The 23,327-nt window shown below is 36.5% G+C and overlaps 2 protein-coding genes across 14 annotated transcripts in view; both read left to right on the forward strand.

Annotated features, from left to right (window-relative positions):
* The window catches only part of CTNNA2 (catenin alpha 2), a 1,201,677-nt gene that overhangs the window by 70,901 nt on the left and 1,107,449 nt on the right, over positions 1-23,327 (forward strand). The window contains exon 1 of one of the 13 annotated variants that reach the window (XM_058429043.1): positions 559-719. The exons of 8 other annotated variants lie outside the window; for them this stretch is intronic. In XM_058429043.1, the coding sequence (XP_058285026.1) occupies positions 623-719 (97 nt within the window). In that variant the 5' untranslated portion in view covers positions 559-622. Of the gene's footprint in view, positions 1-558; positions 720-7,004; positions 7,466-10,999; positions 11,114-23,327 lie in introns of those variants that run through there. 4 more of the 13 variants (XM_058429033.1, XR_009210118.1, XM_058429032.1 and 1 more) reach the window with 4 other exon arrangements.
* On the forward strand, positions 19,880-22,107 carry LOC116483787 (chromobox protein homolog 1-like). The gene has a single exon (XM_032753666.2). The coding sequence runs from the start codon at positions 20,134-20,136 to the stop codon at positions 20,689-20,691; it is 558 nt and encodes a 185-aa protein (XP_032609557.1). The 5' UTR covers positions 19,880-20,133; the 3' UTR covers positions 20,692-22,107.

Here is a 23,327-nt window from a genome sequence, read left to right on the forward strand (position 1 = left end):
GCCCTTGTATTAGTACTTTCAGATTCAGTCCAGTCTTGGTCTGGGAACTGGGACAGGGCTGGCCTGGCAGGGAGATGGGATCAATGAGCACAGCAGTGGGAGAGGTGGAGAAATCACATTCAGGAGAACTAAAGCTGGGACACTGATAACTGCTCAGTAGGTAGCTGAAAAGTGAGACTAGAGTGAAGGGGAGAGGCTGGGAGTAGAGAAATATTTTGGCATTATCTATACAGAGGTATCTCAAGAATCCAATAACAGAAGATACATTGTTTCAAAAAGAACATGTTTTGTCTTTTGCGCTTACAGCAATAAATGCCCATTGTAGAACATCTAGAAAATAACAAGAGAAAGAGTCTAGAAAATAAAAATCACTGCAGTCCAACTATTCAGTGAACATTTGGTGAATTTCTTTTCCCCCCATGAGTATATCTGAGTTATATAGGGAGGGTGTTTTTAAGTACAGCTGAGATCATAGGTATATATAAATTTGTATATTATTTTTAACTAAATATATCTAAGCGTTTCCTGCCATAATAAAAATTCTTCCTCTACATTAGTTTTTGTGTAACATTGCATTTTTTGGAATTTAAGTATTCAATTTTTGGCTGTCTACAGAGATAAAATGTCTGGGTTGATCTGCCTTCAATATGGGCTGTGGAATGGGCAGAAGATTGATTTTGGGGGCCCCAGGAGACTGCTTCAAAGAAATAGAGGTCAAGGTTTGTGTAGCTGTATATATACATATATATTTTTTCTTAAATGGTAACATGATGTTCTATACTTTATTTTCATTTTACATATAGTTTAAAGATATCTCCACACTGGTACAAAAATATATACACCATTTTTTTTAACTCTTGCCTATTATTTTATAGTGTGGTTGTACCATGGTTTATTTAATCCTTATTTCCATGTACATTCAGTTTGTTTGTGCTATTATGCTATTTCAAACAATGCTAAGATGAACATCCTTATACAGGTTTATTGTCTACATGTACTAATGTATTTTTTAAAGGTAAATTCATAAATGCAGTTGTTGAGTCATAAGGTCTGTGAATTTTAAATTGTAATAGTGCCAAATGGCTCTTCCAATTGTTAGTACCTTCCACCAACTATATGAAAGTGCATATTTCTTTGTCTTTTTGCCAATACATGATAATTTTAAACTTGTAAAAGTTTACCAATGAATAGGTAAGAAGAATACCTCTTTTTCATATAAATTTGTTTCCCAGATTTCTAGAGGTTATCTTTTCATTTGCTTTTTGTCTAATGGCCTACTGTCTTGCCTTTGCTGTGATGAGTGTGTTCATGTTTTCCAAGTTTTTTTGCATGAGTTAGTTATCTTATTTTAATTTAAGGACTCAATTATATTCTCTGGGTATAAATTTTTTTTGTTATTCCTGAATTAATGATATACTATTAAAACTACTATTATGATTTCTAGTAGGTGATGGTTTCTTTCCCCAAAGTTTCATCTCTATTTTTACATCTTTATTTTCAGAAGAATATGATAATCAGGTTATCAATTTTAAAACAACACGTATTTTAGTTAGTATTATATTTAATTTAAGATAATTTTGAGGGAGAAGTGACAACTCTCAATTCATAATCTTTCCATTGGCAGGTCTCTTTATTTATTCAAGTCTTTTTTGTGTCCTTCAGTAACATAAATAGCCTTCTTTATAGAAGGAAATATTTCTCATTTTATGTTATTGCTATCTTGAATGAGTTTTTATTACTGTTGGGAAAGGGATTTTATTCTTTAATATTTCCTAATAGGTTATTGCTGATGTAGAAATTATTCTTTTTGATTTTTATATTTGGTTTTGTCTCCTGTCACTTTGTTGAAATACCTTATTGGTTCAAAAAAATGCGCCCTTGTGTTTTTCTTATCAATTTGTATTACCTCTTTTATATGTTAAGAGTTCATAGTTTAAATACACACACACACACACACACACACACACACACACACACCCCACTTGCAGGTCTTATTTACATGAAAATGATAAAATATACTCATACTTTTTATTTTAGTGTCTTCTAATTTTAAATAATTTTTTGTCTTCTATCTTAGATTTAGTGTGAATGAGACACTCTACAGATTGGAAATACACTGTCTATACTGTGCTCCAAACACACCTATTTTGCTTTTAAGATTACTCTTAATATCTGTCTTTTCCATGGTAACCTAAGTATATTTATACCAATATCAGTATATTTGTGAATCTTTCTGTTTGGAGTAAGCATAGTGTGTACATGAATTTCATATATTCACTTCCAGAAATTTACTTGGCACTTTTATAGACGTTTCTCAGTATTCCATGGTGCTTTGTTTTTTGTATGCTATTCAAAGGCATGGGCCATGTCTTTTCTATATCTTGGATAGAGTTGAGTGAGTAATGATCTCATGGTGGTGACAACATGTTTGATTATGCTAATGCCTGTGATAATAAACTTTTTTTATTTATCCAAGTGACTTTATTGTTTGGATATCTAATTTTTTAAATATTTTGTCATCATTTACATATTGAAGCTGTGTGCTAATACAAGACCTTCATTCCACATCCAGCATTATTTGTTAGAAATGTGTCAGTATTGATACAATAGCCAGTACAGCAGCACTAAGAAGATTTTGCAGTCTCCAGTTCTTACCTAGAATTTTGTTTTTTGGCAGTAAGATCTTATTCAAACTTGAGAGGAAGCTTAACTTGGGTAGTATTTTCATGATTTGTCAAATCAGGAAAATGGTTATTTTGAATGAAAATCTTTCACTGATTATACAAGTTGAGAAAATGGGCTAATTGCCTTGAATTGTGATTGTTCATCTGGTCTAGTCTTTATGCATACATATCAGTATTGATTTATCATTAATGAACCCCTCACCTTAAAACCCTGTGATCCATTCTATTAGGTTGGTGCAAAAGTAATTGCTGTTTTCTCCATTAAAGGTAATGGCAAGATTGCTTTTACATTACATTATTACATTACATTATTGAAAGTAATGGCAAAAACCACAATTACTTTTGTACCAACCTAATAAGTTAGCTTAAATAGATGATATAATTTTTACCATTGAAAGCAGGCATTTTGCTTTGTAGAATATTGACTGTGTATGTGAAATTAGTAACAAGTGGTAAGTCATGGTTCATTGAATTGCAAGAGACTTTTATTAGTGCTGAATCACTGAATCTAGTTTAAAAATTTGGTTAACCGCCTTTTCTTAAAGAATTATATCATAAGGATGAGTTAAAGTAATACTAATATGATAAGTTTGAATAAAGCTATCAGTTAACAACATATAGCTTTTTTCTGTTCTAGTTTGCTTGAATAATTTGAGATGCTTCTGTCTATATGATGAAATTTTCTTGATGACTGGTTGCCTTTGGAAATAATTTTTTGTTTGCTGTTTATGAATAGCTGACTTCTTAAATCCAGGTGTATACATTTTATTGTTGCTCATTTTATCTTACAATTGCAGAGTTGTTCTTAATCAAGGCAAATTAATACCATATGAAATAAATACTCCTTTTTGAGTATGAATTTAAAATATTTTATATCAAAATTATAAGTGGCATTATAAAATGTTTCAATTGGTAAAATGCCAACTTTAAATAGTTTTTATTTTTATACTTTATTGTAATTATAAAACAATCTATACTGTTACTGTTTGCCTTTTACTCAAGAAAATGCAAATACTTAGTGAAGATACTAAAGACTACAAAATATCATGAAAAGAATTTAAAGAAGACCTAAAAAATGGGAATATACCTATGTTCACAAATGGGAAGACTTAATATTGTTAATAAGGCAAATTGATCTAGAGATTCAATGCTATTGCTGTGAAAATCCTAGCTTCCTTTTTTTGTGGAAATTGCTATGCTCATTCTAAAATTCATTTGTAAAATAAGAACAGTCTAAAACAATCTTAAAAAAGGTGAGCAAAGTTGGAAGACACACTTCTTAATTTCAAAACTTACTGCAAAAGTATAATAATCAAGACTAAATGGTATTGACATAAGCATAGGCATTTATTTTACTGGAATAGAATTGAGCATTCAGAAATAAACCCATATATTTATGGTTAATTGATTTTTCAACAAGGGTGACAAGACAATTTAATGGGGGAAAGAATAGTTTTTTAAACAAATGGTGCTGAGACAACTGAATAAACATTTACATGAAAAAGATGAATTTGGACCGCTATCTCCTCCCATATACAAAAATTAATGATAGACTTCAATATGCATTATAGACCTAAATATGAGAGCTAACTGTGAAACTCTTGGAAGAAAACATAGGTGTAAATCTTAGTGACCTTGGATTAGGCATTGGTTTCTTGGATTAGGCAGTAGATTTTTAGATATGACACCCAAAGCTCAAGCAATAGAAGAAAAATAATGTAAATTGGACTTCATCAAAATTAAAAACTTTTATGCATCAAAGGACAGCATCAGGAAAGTGAAAAGACAACCCACAGAATGGGAGAACATATTTACAAATCATATCAGTAAGAATCTATTCTTCAAAATATATAAAGAACCATATAAAGAACGATTACAGCTTAATAGTAAAAAGAATATGTAAATTTAAAAATGGGCAAAGGACTAGAATAGACATTTCTCCAAAGAAGATATACAAATGGCAGATAAGCACCTGAAGAGATGCTCAGCATCATCAAGTGAATGCACATCAAAACCGCAATGAAATACGAGATCACACCTACTAGATGAGTTCTAATAAAAGAATATTAGGCCAGGCGCAGTGGCTCATGCCTGTAATTCCAGCACTTTGGGAGGCCGAGGCGGGTGGATCACAAGGTCAGGAGATGGAGACCATCCTGGCCAACACAGTGAGACCCTGTCTCTACTAAAAATACAAAAAAAAAAAAAAAAATTAACCAGGCCTGGTGTTTGGCGCCTGTAATCTCAGCTACTCAGGAGACTGAGGCAGGAGAATAGCTTGAACCCAGGAGGCGGAGGCTGCAGTGAGCCGAGATGGCACAATTTGAGACTCTGTCTCAAAAAAAAAAATTTAATAAACGTTGGTAAGAAATATGGGGAAATTGGAATCCTTATACATGAAGGTAGAAATGTCATTGTAAATTTAAGGGGGAATATAAAATGATGCCGCTAATTTGGAAAACAGTTTGGTAGTTTCTCAAAAAGTTAAATATAAAATTTCCTTATGACCCAACAATTCTATTCTTAGATATATATTGAAGAGCTGCAAAAACATATGTCCACACCAAACTCTGTACATTTATATCCATAGCAGCATTATTTATTATAGCCAAAAAGTTGAAAAATCTGATGTCTATTAATTGAAGAATGGACACACAAAATAAGGCATATTTATACAATGGGATAATATCCCACCATAAATAGGAAAAAGTACTGATACACATGAAACGTGGATATCCTTGAAGACACTGTATGAAGTGAAAGAAAGCCAGACACAAAATATCACATATTGTTTGATTGAGTTTATATAAAATGTCCAGAATTCGCCAATCTATGTAGAGAAAAACTAGTGGTTGTCAGGGTTTGGGAGAAGGGAAGAATGAAGAATTAATGCTAATGGGTACACGTTTTCCTTTTCTTTTTTTTTTTTTTAGAGACATGGAGACATGTTACCTGTTACCCAGGTTAAGTGCAGTGGTGCAATCATAACGTTTACTGCAGCTCGAACTCCTAGACACACATGATCCTCTCCCTTTGGCCTCCCCAGTAGCTGGGATTATAGGGGTATGCCACCATGCTTGACTGATTATTATTATTATTATTATTATTATTATTATTTTGTAGAGAAAGGTCTTGCTGTATTGCCCAGACTGAGAATTTTCGTTTTGAGATGATGCAAATTCTGGAGTTAGATAATGGTGATGGTTGCACATACTGTTTGTGCATATACTATAAAACATCCACTGAATTATACACTTTAAAATGGTAAATATTGCATATGAATTATGCCTATAATGTAAGGCAAACAAATCAAATAATTATTTGTGGTTTTATTTGTTTTTCCATTTGGAATGTAGAAATTACTCCTTGTCATATTAAATCATGTATTTTTTCACTAGAGTTGAACTTAAAGCCAATTCACTTTGTAGAGTACAATTGTACTATGTTCATATAATCACAAAATGAATATTTCTTTACTTTGAAAATGACATTTAATTATGTTTATATCTAGCCATAATATAGCTGAAAAGACATTTCTTAATTGCCTTTCTTAAGTAAGGTACTCTATTTATGATACCAAGATAAGTAAGACATGGTTTCTACCCTTAGGACATCTAATGGTATATAGCGGGAAAGTGCGGCCCATAAACAAACTGAGGAATATGACATGCAGTAGAGGTATATCGGAAGGTATAGATAGCAGTGATGAAGGAGTGTTTAAAGTAAAACAGAATTAGACAAAGGTCAAGAAGATTCACATTTCAATAGGAACTTGAAGAACATGTAAAACTTTCCTATAAAGATAAATTAGGAAATAGCATTCCAGGTTGAGGGGAAAGCATGAAGGTAGGAATGTCAGTGTAAATTTAAGGCTCAACAAATCATACAGTTGCCAGAGTGCTTAGAGGAGGGATGAGGCATGAGAAGGTGGTAGGGAAGGAGAAAACAGGACTGATTATATAGAAGCAAGAAGACTTGGGAACCACCTGAATGTAAGATTCAGGACAAAGGCAAAGACAAGGCTAACCATGAACGTTATCAGATGTATTCTTGTGCGAAACGTAATTTAGGAGTTAGCTGATGTTTGGTTTTGATGATGTAAAATATGAAAAGCTTACAGGACTTCCAGATGCAAGTCTTCAATAGACATTTAGAAATAAGATCTGGACTTCTGAGCTGTTGGTATTCAAATTAGAAATTTTAGAGTGAAACAGGAGGTGACAGTTACAGCTGTGGAAGTAGATGAAATGCCCTAAGGTTGCATAAAGCATTTTAAGTATGGGATCTGCATCTCAGGAATACCACTGCTTAAGTGACAAATAATGAAAAACATTTAATGGGAAAGAAAGAGAGGAATCATATGAGGGTATTTACCTCTGAAGTCAAGAAAGTCAGCAAAATGAAAAAGAAAACACACTTGGAAAAGAAAAATGTTACTCCTACTTTTAGCTTTTGGTTTGGATTTTTAGCCAGAGCATACATAAGCAAAGAAAGGCACTTATAAGATCAAATCTTGCATCTGTTTACTGCTTCCAGCCATGAGGTCTCTGGGTTATGACGTCAACAAGAGAAAGGAAGGGTAAGAAATGACTCAAGCAGATGATAAAGGCTGAACCGGGACATTCCTTGGTGGACTAGGATTGTAGCTCCTTGGTAGCTCTAAAATTGTAGCAGTTGTGCAGCCTGGTCTCAGGAGCCACTGGAGCTCTGCTGGTGATGAGAAGAGACTGTGGAAGCTGGTCAGATCAGCAGCTAAACAATGACCCCGTGTCCACTTCGTGGTATGCTCTGAAGGCTTTCTGTGGTGGGAGGTTAGGTTTGGTTTCTTTTCATCCTGATTTCTGATATTTAAGCCAGCAGAATTTTCCTTCCAGCTACATTCTTTATTTTACTACATGAATCGATTATTGGCGTGGGTAACATTTTACAAATGAAGCTTGCTAAGCTAAACTGTAACTCTTGTGGGTTTAGTGGTTTGTGCAAAATATGTTTTCAGTAAAAGAAAAAAAAAGCAGCATTTCTTGTTAACAGGATGCCTCACTTCTCCAGCAAAACAAAGATATTTTACTGTTACTGTCCATACAACTAGCAGAAATAGTTTATCAATAAAAAGGAACATATCTCTTTACTGACAAACCATTTCTAGTTTTCACACTGCACAATCTGAATAGTGGAGAGTGGAGAAGGGGGAGGCAAGTACCTCACTGGTTGATTTTTTTTTTTTTTTTCATTAGCTTCTTTTAAGGTGTGAAGGAAGAGTTTCCAAGTTTCCATTGTTACCAGGCAGGGAAGGAGATCATAAAATGTTGTCGCATAGATCAGGGACGTTAAAGACTAGACAGGCCGCTAGAGGCCACTGTATTTGTTGAGTAAGAAGTGGATCTCACTTGATCTTTGCCAGAGTAGCTTCAGTCAAGAGGTCACCTCAGAAACCTGATAGTATTGAAGAGTCAGTGTGAAACAGAAATTAGATGTTGTATGTTTCCAAAGATATTTAGCAGACTTGGATGCTGAAAGGCAAACGAGAGGGAAGCATAAAGAGAAGGTTCAGTTTAGTGTGCTTTGTTTTAAGTGGAGCAGTTTGAGCACAGGAGAACACTCAGGATAGTGAGTTCATTGGTGAATTAGCTTCCTAGAGTAGGTAGACAGAAATGGGTTTTAGAATTTTAACACTTTTTAAAACGTTGTGCTTCACCTGAATAATTTATATTCTTTCTTACTTTATTGCAAAGCCCAAATTAGATAAAATTTGATGGAGGGGAGAAAAGAAGATGTCAGTTATGCTTTGCTTTATATAATAGATGGACTGCTAAAATCTCACTTTGTAATTATAACCACTAGGGAAGTTATGATTTAAAGAAATTCTTTTGTAAGGGAAATGCCACCACTAGTTTTTATTTATTAGTATATAGATATGCTCATATATATATATATATATATAGCTTGAGGGGAAGAATAAATGACTTACATATGTTTGTTGGTTTATTCTTTCATTTCTCTCATGTGCAGCAAATGAATTTATAAGCATTAAAATGCCAGACAGTTTAAGTTTTTAATTCTTACTTTGAATAACAGTGTTGAAAACATAGAGACTTTGTCCTCAGACATGAACAATAGACTTTGTTGCCAAACTTCAGAAATAATCAAATGCTATGGTTTTGCATTTATATACCTACTAATTAGGAAATTAAATGATATTTCCATAGCAACGAAAACAGTCTCCTTGCACACTTGTTTTATGCCTGCAATAATACACAGCAGGGTGTCCAAGGACTTTAGCTTAAGGTCCAAAAGAGGCAAGGTGTGTAAGCATTGACACAAAAGATGCATACAGAGGTGTTACTGGATTTGCAAAGATGACATGAGTGGCTAAAATTATATTAGTAAATTTTTTTTTTTTTTTTTGAGATGGAGTCTCACTCTGTTGCCCAGGCTGGAGTGCAGTGGCGTGATCTCGGCTCACTGCAACCTCTGTCTCCCAGGTTCAAGCGATTCTCTTGCCTCTGGTTCCTGAGTTGCTGGGATTACAGGCGCATGCCACAATGCCTGCCTAATTTTTGTATTTTTAGTAGAGATGGGGTTTCACCATGTTGGTCAGGCTGGTTTCAAACTCCTGACCTCGTGATCTGCCCGCCTTGGCCTCCCAAAGTTCTGAGATTACAGGCATGAGCCACCGTACCCAGCCATTAGTAAATATTTTTAAAAATAAATCCTCCATATGAATAATGTTATTGAGAAGGCCTAAAGAGTTTTCCTGAACTCTGTCACAGGTGCTGGTTTGGTAAATGACTTCTCCAGTATCAAGAATTCTACCATTATATTATGGTATGCTTGAAGATGCTGAACTGACCAATTTCTGTTCCACTTTTTTTAAAAACAGTCAGGGTTAATGGATAAAGTAATGTGGCTCTCTCAGCCCACTTGGTCTCAGAAAATAAAATTATAGGGATGGACTTTGTCCCTAGAAAGTAATTCTGTACTAGTCATTAGGGGAGTGACTTCATGAGATGCTTAAATAAGCTTTGTGAAGACTCTGACCCCTGTGAATTTAGGAGGTGAGAGAGAGTATTCACTTGTCTTATTTCCCTCTAGACTATGTCCCAAATTTATATTATAATTATGCTATTTTGCAATAGTACTAATGTGATTGAATTACAATTTAAAGATGAGTATAGGTGGATTCATTGAATGTGCTTTAATACTTTAAAAATTTTCTTCCTGAATGCATTCTTCTGATTAACTAATTGACTTTTGTTTCGCCATCATTGGCTATTATTGACAAATGAACTTTCTAATCTCTTTGTTTTTCTCGCTGATGTATTTTTGAATGACATTTTTGAACCATCCAAAAACCCCCAAGCTGCTGCTTAATTCTGTACTGTCCTCTCATCACAGAATTTAATCTGCTGTCTCAGTCTCCTTCTGTCTGTGTTCCTGAGTTGTCATTTCTCCAATGCTAAAACCCCTAATCTGGATGCACCTGCACCTGATTAATTTTTGAAGTTCTAATCTTCTTGCTGAAAAAGCATTCGGTGTGTTTCTCTGTCTACCTAATTAACTCTAAGTGCCTTTGCCTACCGTAACTCATGGGTCCTATGTTCCAGACTCAAGCTCATAGCTCCTATTCCAAAAAGACATTATCAAGCTCCTCTAAGGGAACCCTCTTCCCTGACAAGTCTGAAATATTCCTCTCCAACATACCCCTGGCTCTTCTTCAGGGCACCTTGGACTCATTTTTTGTTGTCTATCTAGGAGACCTTCTACATGTCATTGAAGTTCATCTAATATGCAGTCTCCCTCCTTGATGAATCTGTATCCGATTCCTTAAAATGCTTCCATCTCACTCTCCTCCTAACTGCTGTATCCCTTTATCTGTTCCCCGTTTTTGTTACACCTTTTCTTAGAGTTATTGTTGTATTTGTTGTCCAGGCTCCATATCCCTTACATAACCTGTACTCTTGACTGAGAATGTCTTTAAAGCAGGGATAAGCTTTATTCATCTAAGTATACCTTACAATGTATATCACAGAATTTAGCATATGGTCAGTAAATACAGGTATTCAGTAAACTTATTCAGTTTAAATATATTAACTGTTTTAAAACATGAAGTGAATGGTAGTTTATAGAAATTTTGGTATGTTTGGAAATATCAATTTTACAGTTTCTAAAAGTATATTAAGACATTCTTTGAGACTTAGAAAAAAACACACTGAGTTCCCATGGGTTGTATTTTATCAACTAACCAGAGTATATTAAATAATATACAATTTTGTAATTATGTTATAGATGATGAGAGACACAAGTGGCCCCTAAACTGATTGAGATCTTAATAATGGCACATGTTCCTAATGGATTCAGAGATCTAGAGGAGCACCTTTTGTGGGATACCGGTCCTAAGCAATGCTTTATCGATCAGGTTCTGTTTACAGGTAAACTTGGGAAATGACTTGCTTTTTCTTCTAAAATAGTGTCTGAGAGTTTCTGCCATTAAACAGGCAAACAAACAAATAGCCCAAAGAGGAAACAACAAAACACAATTAAACTACACTTAAATATCATATATCCATATATCCTACATTCATTTGGCACAAAACCTCTCTACCAATCTGCCCTCTCCTGCCCGGCCTTGCTGGAATAACAACTGGCATCCTGCAGAATCCACCAGAGGAAATACTGATCTGAGCCTTTATAAAGCTTTTTATTAACTGTGTTTGCTGCACAAATAATATTATAACTAAGGACATTTTTCTTAAAAGAGAAATGTTATCCTTCTTGTCAAAATGGTGATGTATGTTGTTTGCATTTCTGTGTTTCTTTTCAGGCTTGTTTATATTCATTTTCAACATGGTTGTAGTCATAGAATACATATGATTTTATGTCATTTTAAAAAGTCATAGTTCCCAATTGTTATCTATATTTAATAATTATTATTTTATGGCTACATTTTATTGCATGTTTAAACATTTTTATTATTTTTGGCTTTTATTTGTAAACAGTTTAGAAATGAACACCTTTGGGCACATTACTTTCTATTAAAAACTGAGCTTAAAGATCCTAAGAGTATAGATACCGAGTTGAAGGCTCTAGTGATTATGGCCATATTGTTTGTTATAATGCTAGGATAAGTTTATATAGCTTCCTGCAGTATTTAATTATATCCAGTTCCTTCTCTGTCATGCTCATAATATGTATTCTTTTTCAGTTTAATTATCTTAAAATGAAAACTTGTGAACAGTTTTTTTCCCTGTAAGCCTCATAGAGCTGAGGTAAATGAACATTAGTTTATGATAAAAAAGGTTTATAGATGATTTTTGCTACTCTTAACCCATGATCACCTAGATACAGATATATTTATTCTAGTACTGATAGTATATTTTCTCCTGAGTTCCTCTTTTTCATTTTTGATATTGTGCTTGTTGTCTCCAGTTTCTGAAATACAACATTTTTCTTGACTTTATGATAACTTCAGCTGTGTCTTATATAGCTTTCCACTTGTATGATTATTGGCTTCCCTTTCAAATATGTCAAGTTCTGGAAAAATATTTTTTCATTTCTGATTTTTGCTGTTAATATTGTTATAGCCAGTTAGTTGGTAAGACAGTCCTGCAAAACAAATAGAAAGAAATACAGATAACTATTTAATCTGATATTGAGTAGGGAAGGACTTTCCAAGCATAAAAAGGAAGAAATTTAAAAGTAAACCACTAATAGATTAAGTATGGCATAATTTTTAAGAAATTACTTTAAAAGGGGGTAAAATAAAGAGATAAACTATTCATGCAAAAAAATTTAATATATGATGGACAAAATCTTAATCTGTTTAATAGTTAATGAGCCCTTATCAGCCAATAAAAACCCTAAATACTTCTTTAAGAAAAATGAATAAACTATTTTTTGATGAACATATTTTGCCTTTTTTTTTTTTTTTTTTTTTTGAGACTGTTGTCCTGGCTGGAGTGCAGTGGTGCAATCTTGGCTCACTGCAACCTCTGCCTCCTGGGTTCAAGTGATTCTCCTGCCTCAGCCTCCAGAGTAGCTGGGATTATATGCCCCTGCAACCACGCCCAGCTAATTTTTTGTATTTTTAGTAGAGACAGGGTTTCACCATGTTGGCCAGGCTGGTCTTGAACTCCTGACCTCGTGATCCACCTGACTTGGCCTCCCAAAGTGCTGGGATTACAGGGGTGAGCCACTGCACCCAGCCCATATTTTGCTTTTATAATCAGGAAAAATAAATTTAGAAATTATTATAAATAGAATGTAAAACTTGGCATTTAAAAAAACTATGCCCTTCAAAATCATTTATTCTTATATTTGTCCTTACTATCCCATTGGATATGTAATTACATAATCATATATATAATTTAAATAAATAATAATGTATTTTTAGGTATGAATGATTTCAGAATTTTAGCTTCCAGGGACAGGTCAAATATGAAGGGAGAGGAAAATCAAGGTGCTTAGAAGGTGTTCCCAGAAAGAATTAAAGATAACGGCAGGGAGATAGTTAAGATTTTTGTATCTTCAAGACTCTTGTATAGCTGCACATTGTCAGCTCTGTTGAAGAGTTGAAAAAATACCAGCCCAATTACCATGATTAGATCTTCCTTACCATAAAATATCACTAATGTTTGTGGAATGTTTCAGCGGACACATATGTGAACAGCTCTCAAGCTCTTTTCTGATTTTGACATTTATAAGTTAACTGGATGGTACCCAAGCTTCTTGAAGGGATGCAATGTAGACAGATAATTTTCAGAGGGGTCACAACAGGGAAGATTGGGTCAAGGTAATGAGGCACTGACTGGGGTCTGCTGAAAGGGAAGAGAAGTTGCCAAAAAGTCAGAGATATACAAAGAAAGCCATACCTAGATTCACATTGCCAGCCTCACTTTCCCAAGTGGCTAGGTTTTCTTAATTTGTCAAGAGCTGAGTCGTGTAATGAGGTGAAAGCATGATCGCTATTTGGTTGATTCTGATCATATATCTATCTCTGTTAAGGTGCAAGCGGTATGGTTTGTCACCATCCAGGTTGGTAGGAAAAGTATAGGCACATTCAGGTTAATTCTCCAGTTGGCCATCCTAGCTAATAGTGTACAGCTTCATAATGAAATGGCAAGTAAGATCCAGAGATTCAGATACTCCAGATACTAGTAGTACCATCTTAAAATTGCAAAACTGTGGCTTAAATATTTTTTGACTAATAATATCATAACAAAGTTTTCTAAAGTTTCCTAAGTTAGCATATATACACCTAAATATCTCTAAAGAAGTGTGTGGGTGTGTGTGTGTGTGTGTGTGTGTTGAGGGTGGGGTATATGCATGCATTTGTTTTGAGCTCATCCCCTACTCTACTCTCCTCACATTTCGCCATGGATTTTTTTTTTTTCTTTTCTTTTCTTTGGAGAAGGAGTTTTGCTCTGTCACCAAGGCTGGAATGCAGTAGCGCATCTCGGCTCACTCACTGCAACCTCTGCCTCCCGGGTTCAAGCAGTTCTTCTGCCTCAGCCTCCCGAGTAGCTGGTATTACAGGTGCATGCTGCCATGCCCAGCTAACTTTTTGTATTTTAGTAGAGACGGGGTTTCACCATGTTGCCCAGGCTGGGCTCGAAGTCCTGAGCTCAGGCAATCCGCCCACCTCTGCCTCCCCATGGATTTTACTGTACTTACATCTGTGTCTCTTGGTTTTCCTGTTTGCCTGTTGTTCTTCACTCGGGGTTCTCATGTTGCTTACCTCACTTGCCACTGTTTGCAAAATCGTCTGTTCCCTCCTCAGTGTCTTTGCCCTTTTTATTTGCATGTGGAGGGCTTAAACCACCCCCCATTGAAGGACGTTCTGTTGGTGGATTGAGAAAATGACTGCTTAACTGACTGATTTGACCTGCCTGATCCACCAGTCTGCCTTGTTATGTAATGACCACCATTTCTAGAAATTAACAAGCCCTTGAATCAAATGCTCATCAGCCTACAAGCAAATGTTTCCTCCTAGATTTCTGCTACTCTGGGATTTTAACATTTATTGTCTCAGAATGCTCTGCTCATGCTCAGTTCCTGCACTCCTATCCTTTCGTGCCCTTTCCCTTGCTCTTACATCACATTTAATTCTTTTATCCCTTTGTTCTTATGCTGCTAGTGTCTATGCTTGGGGTGTTCATTTTTCTGCATTTTCCAGTTATGGTGAGAGGTGTCATGTATATGACCTCAGGAAAACCCAACTTTAGGAGAAGACTGACTATAATTTTATAGACTAAAGCTATTATGATTTTTTTCTCAAATCCTTTATTTATTTATTGTTGTTGTTGTTGAGAATTTGAACATGCCAGCCTTGGTTATATTGCAAACACGGTATTTAGTTATCCTCCGAATTGTTGGGGAATTACTGGATTGTAATAGTGATACAAAATACCACGGAAGCATAGAGGACAGAGAGACAAGCTGGATGGGGTGAATGGGGAAAATCCAGAGATATGGCCTTGCTATCAAGCAGATTTTGAGAGTGGAAATAGCAGGTAGGGCTGGAAATGGTAACATTCTTTAGGAATGGAGAGCATGACCCAAAGTAGGGGAGCTCAGAGAATATTGCTGAGATATGAGTAGGCATGTGTGGTTGATATTTAAATCACATGGGGTCAGAGTTTGGTCGGAAGAAGGCTGGGAACAGATTTTATATGGTCTTAAATGCTATTCCAAGAGATTTGAGCTTTATTTCTATTCCAGGGGAAGGCTGTCTAATTAGTGTGCTCTAATGTCTGAAGCATGACATGATGACTGTGCAAACAGAAGATCATAGCTGGGAAAGGTGGTGGCAGATAAATCAATTAGGAGGCTCTTGCAGCAAGTCAGGTGAGGCCTTATGAAGACCTGAACGAGGGCAGCATGCTTGAGAATGGAATAATCTAGAGAAGTGATCTGCTTACATCAAAATCACGATTAGTAAGCATAAATCCAAGCTTTTCTTTGGTATGAAAACATCCAAATAATTGCACAGTTAATGGTTAAGAAAAGACTAGCTAGGCGGGCACAAGTACAGCAGACAGAGACCTGGGAGTCCAAGAGGACCATATGGTGAATGTGAGTCAGCAATGTTGTGCTGTTATTAAAAAACAGAACCAACACTATGGGGAAATACATTAATAGGAGTGAGGCATGCAAATGGCAGGAAGCCTTTCTGATCTATTCATAATTGTTCAAACTTTTACTTTCCTCGTGTCTTCTATTGGCCTTCACACATCAAGAGCGTGTTCAGAAAGTGTGAAAGGCCTCGAGAAGGCCATTGGAAATACTGGAGGTGATAGAAGGTGATATCTGTGGTCCTGGGTCCTCTGGATAAAGTCATGAAGGCTAAATCACTGTAAACCTTTTTCACTGTATGAGGCCCTTGGAAGCAGTAATGTGAATTCTAGCAGCTCAAAGAATTCAGCTTTTGCACAAGTCCCTCTTTCAGATACAGTGTTACTCGTAAATCATTCTGATTTTATCTTTATATTGTAATAAATAATGGGTGGCTTTATTATTAGGAGAGACAGGAACAGGGAGGTTTGGAAATGCTACTTTTACCCCCAGCCGGGACTGCGTTTGCCCTCAGTTGTTGAATCCTGGGATCTCATTTTTCCTTTCTGGTCACCTCGAGCCTGTCAGTGTTTGAAAGACTCTCGTGGAACAGAACCATCTGTCCTTCCACTTCCACATCAATAAATGAGGCTGACCACAACTGCATGGAAATTAGGAGGGCTGCGCATTTCCAGCTCCTGCACTTCTTTACCTGGTTAATGACAGCATCTTTAGAGCTCCTGCTTAGTGTCTCTTTTTGGGAGGTCTTTCTGTGACTGCCCCACCCAGGTCTTGTTTCTTGTCATGTGCGTTAAGAAAACCTGGCTTTTTAACAGTATTTATTTTAATTAGCAGTTACACACTAATTTGTATATAATTCCTAAATTCCTATCTGTCCCACCAGACTGCAAACTTCATGAGAACAGGAACTCTGTCTGCTTTTGCTTGCTGATGTTTCCCCAGAACCTTATATAGTTTTTTGTATGAAAGAATAATTAAACTTATATCACAAAAGGGAATGAGTAAGAGAAAAAGGATCCAAAGGGGGCAGTTTTCGGTCATTCAAAGCAGTACCACTTAGTGGTTAGGGATATGGGCTGTGTTTAGGTACAACACCTGGCTCTGCCACTTACTAGCTTGGGCAAGTGACTGACCCTCACTGTGCCTTAGCTTTCTCATCTGTAAAATGCATGTAACAATATTACTTACCTCATAGGATTACAGTAAGAATCAATGATTGGATATTTGCAGAGCACCTTAAACAGTGTCTGGCACAGAGTAAGTGCAACATATGCCCTTGAAATAAATAGAAGAGAAGCAGAGTTTTGCCCCTCAGCTGACTCCATGTCTGTTTGGACTATCCTTCCTTTAAATCTCCCCACCCAAAACTATACTAATCCCCATTGTATTCCTGTAATCGTTTACGTTAGTGTTTCCCTAAAGTGTGGCATGAATGCCACTTGCTTTATGTAGGATGACTCAATTGTTTTAGTTGATTCACAGGACAAACACATTTTTAAGTCATAGTTATGAATTTACAATGAGCACATGAAATATAAGTGAACCAAATGCGATTCAATTTTGTTAAATATTAATGAAGTCGCTTATACATTTAAAAAAAGATCTTTGATTCTGTGACTTTGCTTTGTGTAGTTTTTGGACACCATTTAACTCTTCATTGATTTGTTTATTTCTGAATACTTCGAAGTGTTGATAACTTTTCCTACTTACTGTATGTTTGATCAAATAAGTTGCTTGAAACAACTTAACATGGTATGGAGAATTGGAAATGGGTAGCTTTTATTTAATAGCTATCGGATTGGTGTGATTAAATGTCAAATTTTAATGTTGTGTTGATCAAATTGTTTTGATTGGTTTGCTTGTGATAGGTTTTAAGTCTGCAATGTAACTGTGCTTATCTCTATGTGTGTTTTGTTAACATTTTTAACCTTGAAAGTATATTCATGTGTATAAGTATAAACGTATACTTATATATGTAAGTATATTTATACTTACACATATATATGAGTTTGTGTATATATATATAACACAAGAATAAGTCAAATTCTTATTTTACAAACGTTAGAATAGAATGGAGCTGCTTTAATTTTGGAACTCTTATATGTACACACAGATGTCCTATATATATATATACACACACACACAATGTTTACACATATATGTATAAATACATACATATACTTATATACATATGTACACATATATACACACACATATATATATATATATACACTCATATACTTGGTAAAATATGTACTAAAGGATATATTTAGCTACAGAGTGAGATATTTGCCATATAGCCCAAATTCTTATGGCTTAGGAGTTGATTAATAGGTTAAATGGTGGCTGGTGTCTCAGCTTATTAGAATGTTTAAAATTTGCATTTCCCCAATCTTCATAATTTTTTTTTTTTTTTTGAGACAGAGTCTCTCTCTGTCGCCAGGCTGGAGTGCAGTGGCATGATCTTGGCTCACTGCAACCTCCGCCTCCTGGGTTCAAGCAATTCTCCTGCCTCAGTTTCCTGAGTAGCTGGGACTACAGGTGTGCGCCACCACGCCCAGCTAATTTTTGTATTTGTAGTAGAGACGGGGTTTCACCATGTTGTCCAGGATGGTGTCGATCTCTTGACCTCATGATTTGCCCACCTTGGCCTCCCAAAGTGTTGGGATTACAGGCGTGAGCCACTGCGTCTGGCCCCAGTCTTCATAATTTTTATGGAATGTGTGACATGGTGCTTGCGGTGATAATTTTTCATCATGCTGGAAAACTGATAATGCTTTCAACTGAGAGCTTTCTGGCCTTATAATTTCTTTTTTTTTTTTTCTCTTTAGCTTTTTAAAAACTAGGCTTTATACTTCTGCAACTGAAATGTGCTGAACCTTTTAGCCTGAAAGTACTATATATTGTGTGAATGTTCTCAGCACTGCTAAACTTGCCAAGATAACCTGAAGGGTTTTGTCTGGCTGCTGCAATTTCCTACTGCCAGTATTAAACCCCATTTTTCATCCCCTAGTATGGGCTATTTCTTCAGCCCTTCAAAATCAAAAGAAAGAAATTTTGTATTACAAAATGCACTATGTTATCTGATGTTAAAAGTAAAAGATTTATCCTAAAATAACTATTGTATTTAGGATTCTTTATGAGTTTTGCAAACTTAAGCAGCAAAAGTTACTTTTCCTTTTTGAATGTAATTGACTTTTTTGTTCCTGTGAATTAAAAGCTTTGAAATTAGGTTGCAGACATTTAAACAGAATGTCTCAATTTTTTTGTCTGTCTTGAGCTTTGGAGCAAAACTCCTAGGTTTAAATATTAGTTTCATTGCTTACTAAAACTGGGCAGGTTTAATGAGCATTCTGAGCCCTAATTTACTTATCTGTAAAATGAGATGATAATACTAACCTACAAAGGATTAAAGATAATGCACATAAAGTTTATAGCATAGTACCTTAAACACTATTAGCAAATTCTTATTTTACAAATGTTAGCATGGAATGGAGCTGCTTTAATTTTGGAAATCTCACATGCACACACACACACACACACACACACATTTATTTATTTTAGTAAGACCATTTCGCTATCTCCTGTAAACTGGTTAAAAACTATCAAAAGTGAATATTTTCTTTATATATTAATGTCCTGATTTTTTTCACTGTAGTGCATTTCTCTGCTTAATGTGTCACTAAGAATTTTTATCAACTTATGAGAATATGGAGGGGCTTAGTAGGTTTAATAAATATCATAATAGTTTGTATGCATTGTCTACCATTTTAAAAACAGAACTCATGTATTTTTAAAAATTTCAGAATTTTCGCATTTTTAGTAGAGACAGGGTTTCACCTTTTTGGTAAGGCTGGTCTCGAACTCCTGACCTCAGGTGATCCATCTGCCTCGGCCTCCCAAAGTGCTGGGATGACAGGCGTGAGCGACTGCCCGTGGCCCATATGTTCTAATTTTCTAGGTTACAACGCTCTACGCTGCAATCTCTCCACTGTTACAGTTTAAAAACTAGAAGTCCTTACCACCCTCGCCTACTGTGCGTGCGCGGTGCGCGGTGCTTCGGGCCTTGTAGTCTTGGACAGACCCCTAGGCCCATGGTGCCGTGCGGCGGGTCGTCGCGCCTGCGCGGTGCGAGCGGCGGGCAGCGCAGAGTGCGAGGCTCTTTTGTTCGGTTGAGGGGAGGGCCGTTGGCCGGGGCCTGCGGTACGCCGCTTCAGTGAGGGAGTCCACTGCGGCCATCCGGCTTGCTGCCTTCCTGGGTGCTGCTCCCCCAGGCGACCCGACGCGACGCGCCAGTAGCACAGCACCGATTCCTCTCGGGCTCTTGGGCGCTGCTGTGAGCAGCGTCACCCTTTACACCAGAAAGCTGGCGGGCACTATGGGGAAAAAACAAAACAAGAAGAAAGTGGAGGAGGTGCTAGAAGAGGAGGAAGAGGAATATGTTGTGGAAAAAGTTCTCGACCGTCAAGTGGTAAAGGGCAAAGTGGAGTACTTCCTAAAGTGGAAGGGGTTCTCAGATGAGGACAACACATGGGAGCCAGAAGAGAACCTGGATTGCCCCGACCTCACTGCTGAGTTTCTGCAGTCAGAGAAAACAGCACATGAGACACATAAATCAGAGGGAGGCAAGCCCAAAGCTGATTCTGATTCTGAAGATAAGGGAGAGGAGAGCAAACCAAATAAGAAGAAAGAAGAGTCAGAAAAGCCACAAGGCTTTGCTCGAGGTTTGAAGCCGGAGCGGATTATTGGAGCTACAGTCTCCAGTGGAGAGCTCGTGTTCCTGATGAAATGGAAAAACTCTGATGAGGATGACCTGGTCCCTGCCAAGGAAGCCAATGTCAAGTGCCCACAGGTTGTCATATCCTTCTATGAGGAAAGGCTGACGTGGCATTCCTACCCCTCGGAGGATGATGACAAAAAAGATGACAAGAATTAACGCTCCTGAGTACCAGCCCCTGTCACATCTGACTGTGGGTTTCAAGTGGGAAGGGAAGGAGTTCTACTTGTCTTGACACCATAGAGGTGGCTTGAGAAGATGTCCTTTGAAGAGCCAGTATAGTTTCTGTGCCCTGCAGCAGCCCAAGTGCTTTAAAGCCGTTTCAAGCTGTATAGTTTGCACACCCATCCCAGTGGAGGGGAAAGGGGATAAGTGTTTCAAGGCAACCTTTTCTGCACTTTGCTGTGAAAAGCAAAGGGCCTTCTATGAAGGACAAAACTTGCAGAATTGGGTGTGTGGGAGAGCAAAAAAATACTGTAGATCTTCAAAGAGCATCTCCACAACCCACAGCCTTCTTCCCAATAGTGTTAACTCTGCATTTTTACAGCGTAGCATGTGTGTAGTTTTTGGCTATTACTGGTGTATTATTTGGGGGAGGGAGGGATGGGGAGGGGAGAAAGGGAGATGGGTAGCAACATTTTGATTAACATTTGGGGCCTGATAGGGGAAATGGTGAAGCAATGGAAAAGAAGACAACTAATGATTTGCTTCTATGTCCAGAATATTCTACCTTTAAAAAAAATGTCATTGACACCATAAATAAGGACTGTGAGAGACTGTTTAAAAGCTGCGAATGTCTGAAACCTATAAGCCAAGGTGTTCCCTGCCTGAACTTATTGCTGTTCTCACAAAGGACTAAGCCTGTTCATAAGTTACCAAAGTTGCCATTTTGGAGATGGAAATTGATGAGGAGGGAAGGTCTTTTATTGGAGAGTATACCGTACAAGCAGATCATTCTGCCTTAGAGGTGCTAATTCCTGAAATTAGAAGACCCTTTCTTTTCCAGTAACGAAGTTATAAATATCAGCTTGTTCATCCAAGCCACTGGCTGAGGTGTTAGGGAAGAGTAAGAGGGTACAAGAGGAGATAAGACAGTAGGGAAAGACGAGGGCCCATGCTCTTAGTGGGGAAAACTCTTGGAGCCATTTTTAGTGGAGAGAACTCTTGGAGCTGTTCTGTTTTTTGAGCTTTGAACACTGAAACCATTGTTGGCAGGGTTCAGTCACTGACAGCACAAGTTTCACTGAATTGATCCAAGAGTTTGTGATTTCAAAAGCCTTGGACTCAGGAGAAGATTAAACTTTCATATTGGGCAGTGGTTCACTTTAAAACACACACACACACACACACACAACAATTTTTTAAGAAATCCTAAGAAGTAACATACCCAAAATTCTCTGTCTTGAGTCATGAGATCCATCAGTTCTTGATATTGTCTAGACTTGCATCTAGAGCTACATTGTAAAATTCTTTTCGGCATGTGTTAGATTTCTGTGTAAACTTTGTTTAAACGTGAACTTCATTACTACGCTGTCAGTTTTTGTCTTAATAAAACTATAGATTTATTTTAAAAAATTTCAAATTCATTTTCAACCATTTATAAATGCTCTGTTTTTCTTTTTGGGAAATGTTTTCATAAACTTTAGCTTACAGTGTTAAGTGAATTGTCTGGAACCTGGCTGTTTTGTGATGTAAAATTGACTTTCAAGTACGACATTAGATCTCTGAAATATACTTTTCCTATTTCGTAACATGTTCATAATTTTCCATTAAAACATATTTGTGAAGTTTGGGAAAATATTTGTAAAGTTTCATTGCAACAAAACCGTATAATATCCAAAAAAAGCAATCATTATGAGTTGGATATCCTATAAAAGAGTGTTAGGATTTTATTTTACTTTGAAATGTGAAATCAAATTATTATTTCAGTAACTAAGCATTATTGTACCTTCTTAAGAAGATTAATATGCAAATTTACTGTTACCTTAATTCAAATATTTCTTGTTTTTAAAGATAGACAGCTGTAGCTTGCTGGTTATAAAACCAGCAGTTAGAAATACATTTTTGACTCACTTATTGTCTCGACTGTTTTGACGGTTTTCAATCTGACAACTTTTTTTTAGTAGCTCCACTGCTTCCATCACACCCAGTTGGACCTTGTGTTGGTTTTATGCTTCACTAGCAATGAACAGATCATTTAATAGATGGTTATATATGAAAATATGATTTATAATGAAAATGATTTCATAGGCTATATAATAGTGCAGAACTATCTGGAAATAAAACATTGTGTCCATCTGTTTTACAAAGTCCATTTTATACCTTTATCATGATATCAAAATTTCATTAACACCAATTTGGAAATATTAAAGAATAACAAAAGATTTTGTCATTTAAATTTCTTGTTATAAAATATTAAAGTAGAAAAGATAAGTATTCTTGGACCAGGGAAGAGTTGGACAAAATTAGTCAGCAAGATCCAGGTTTGGGGACTTTTCTTTGGAAATGGAGTCTCACTCTGTCAGCTGGAGTGCGGTGGCGTGGTCTTGGCTCACTGCAAACCCTGCCTCCTGGGTTCAAGCGATTCTCCTGCCCAGCCTCCCGAGTAGCTGAGACTACAGGCATGTACCACCACACCGGGCTAATTTTTGTATTTTTAGTAGATACGGGGTTTCACCATGTTGGCCAGGCTGGTCTCAAACCCTGGACCTCAAGTGATCTACCTGCCTTGGCCTCCCAAAGTGCTGTGATTACAGGCATGAGCCACCGCGCCCAGCTGGTTTGGGAAATTTTTA

Source organism: Hylobates moloch, unplaced genomic scaffold, assembly GCF_009828535.3.
Source record: "Hylobates moloch isolate HMO894 unplaced genomic scaffold, HMol_V3 SCAFFOLD_15, whole genome shotgun sequence".
NCBI classification, from domain to species: domain Eukaryota; kingdom Metazoa; phylum Chordata; class Mammalia; order Primates; family Hylobatidae; genus Hylobates; species Hylobates moloch.

What these genes read in the sequence shown, in the direction of transcription:
- LOC116483787 (XM_032753666.2), top strand. Translation starts at nt 20,134, where the DNA reads ATGGGGAAAAAACAAAACAAGAAGAAAGTGGAGGAGGTGCTAGAAGAG.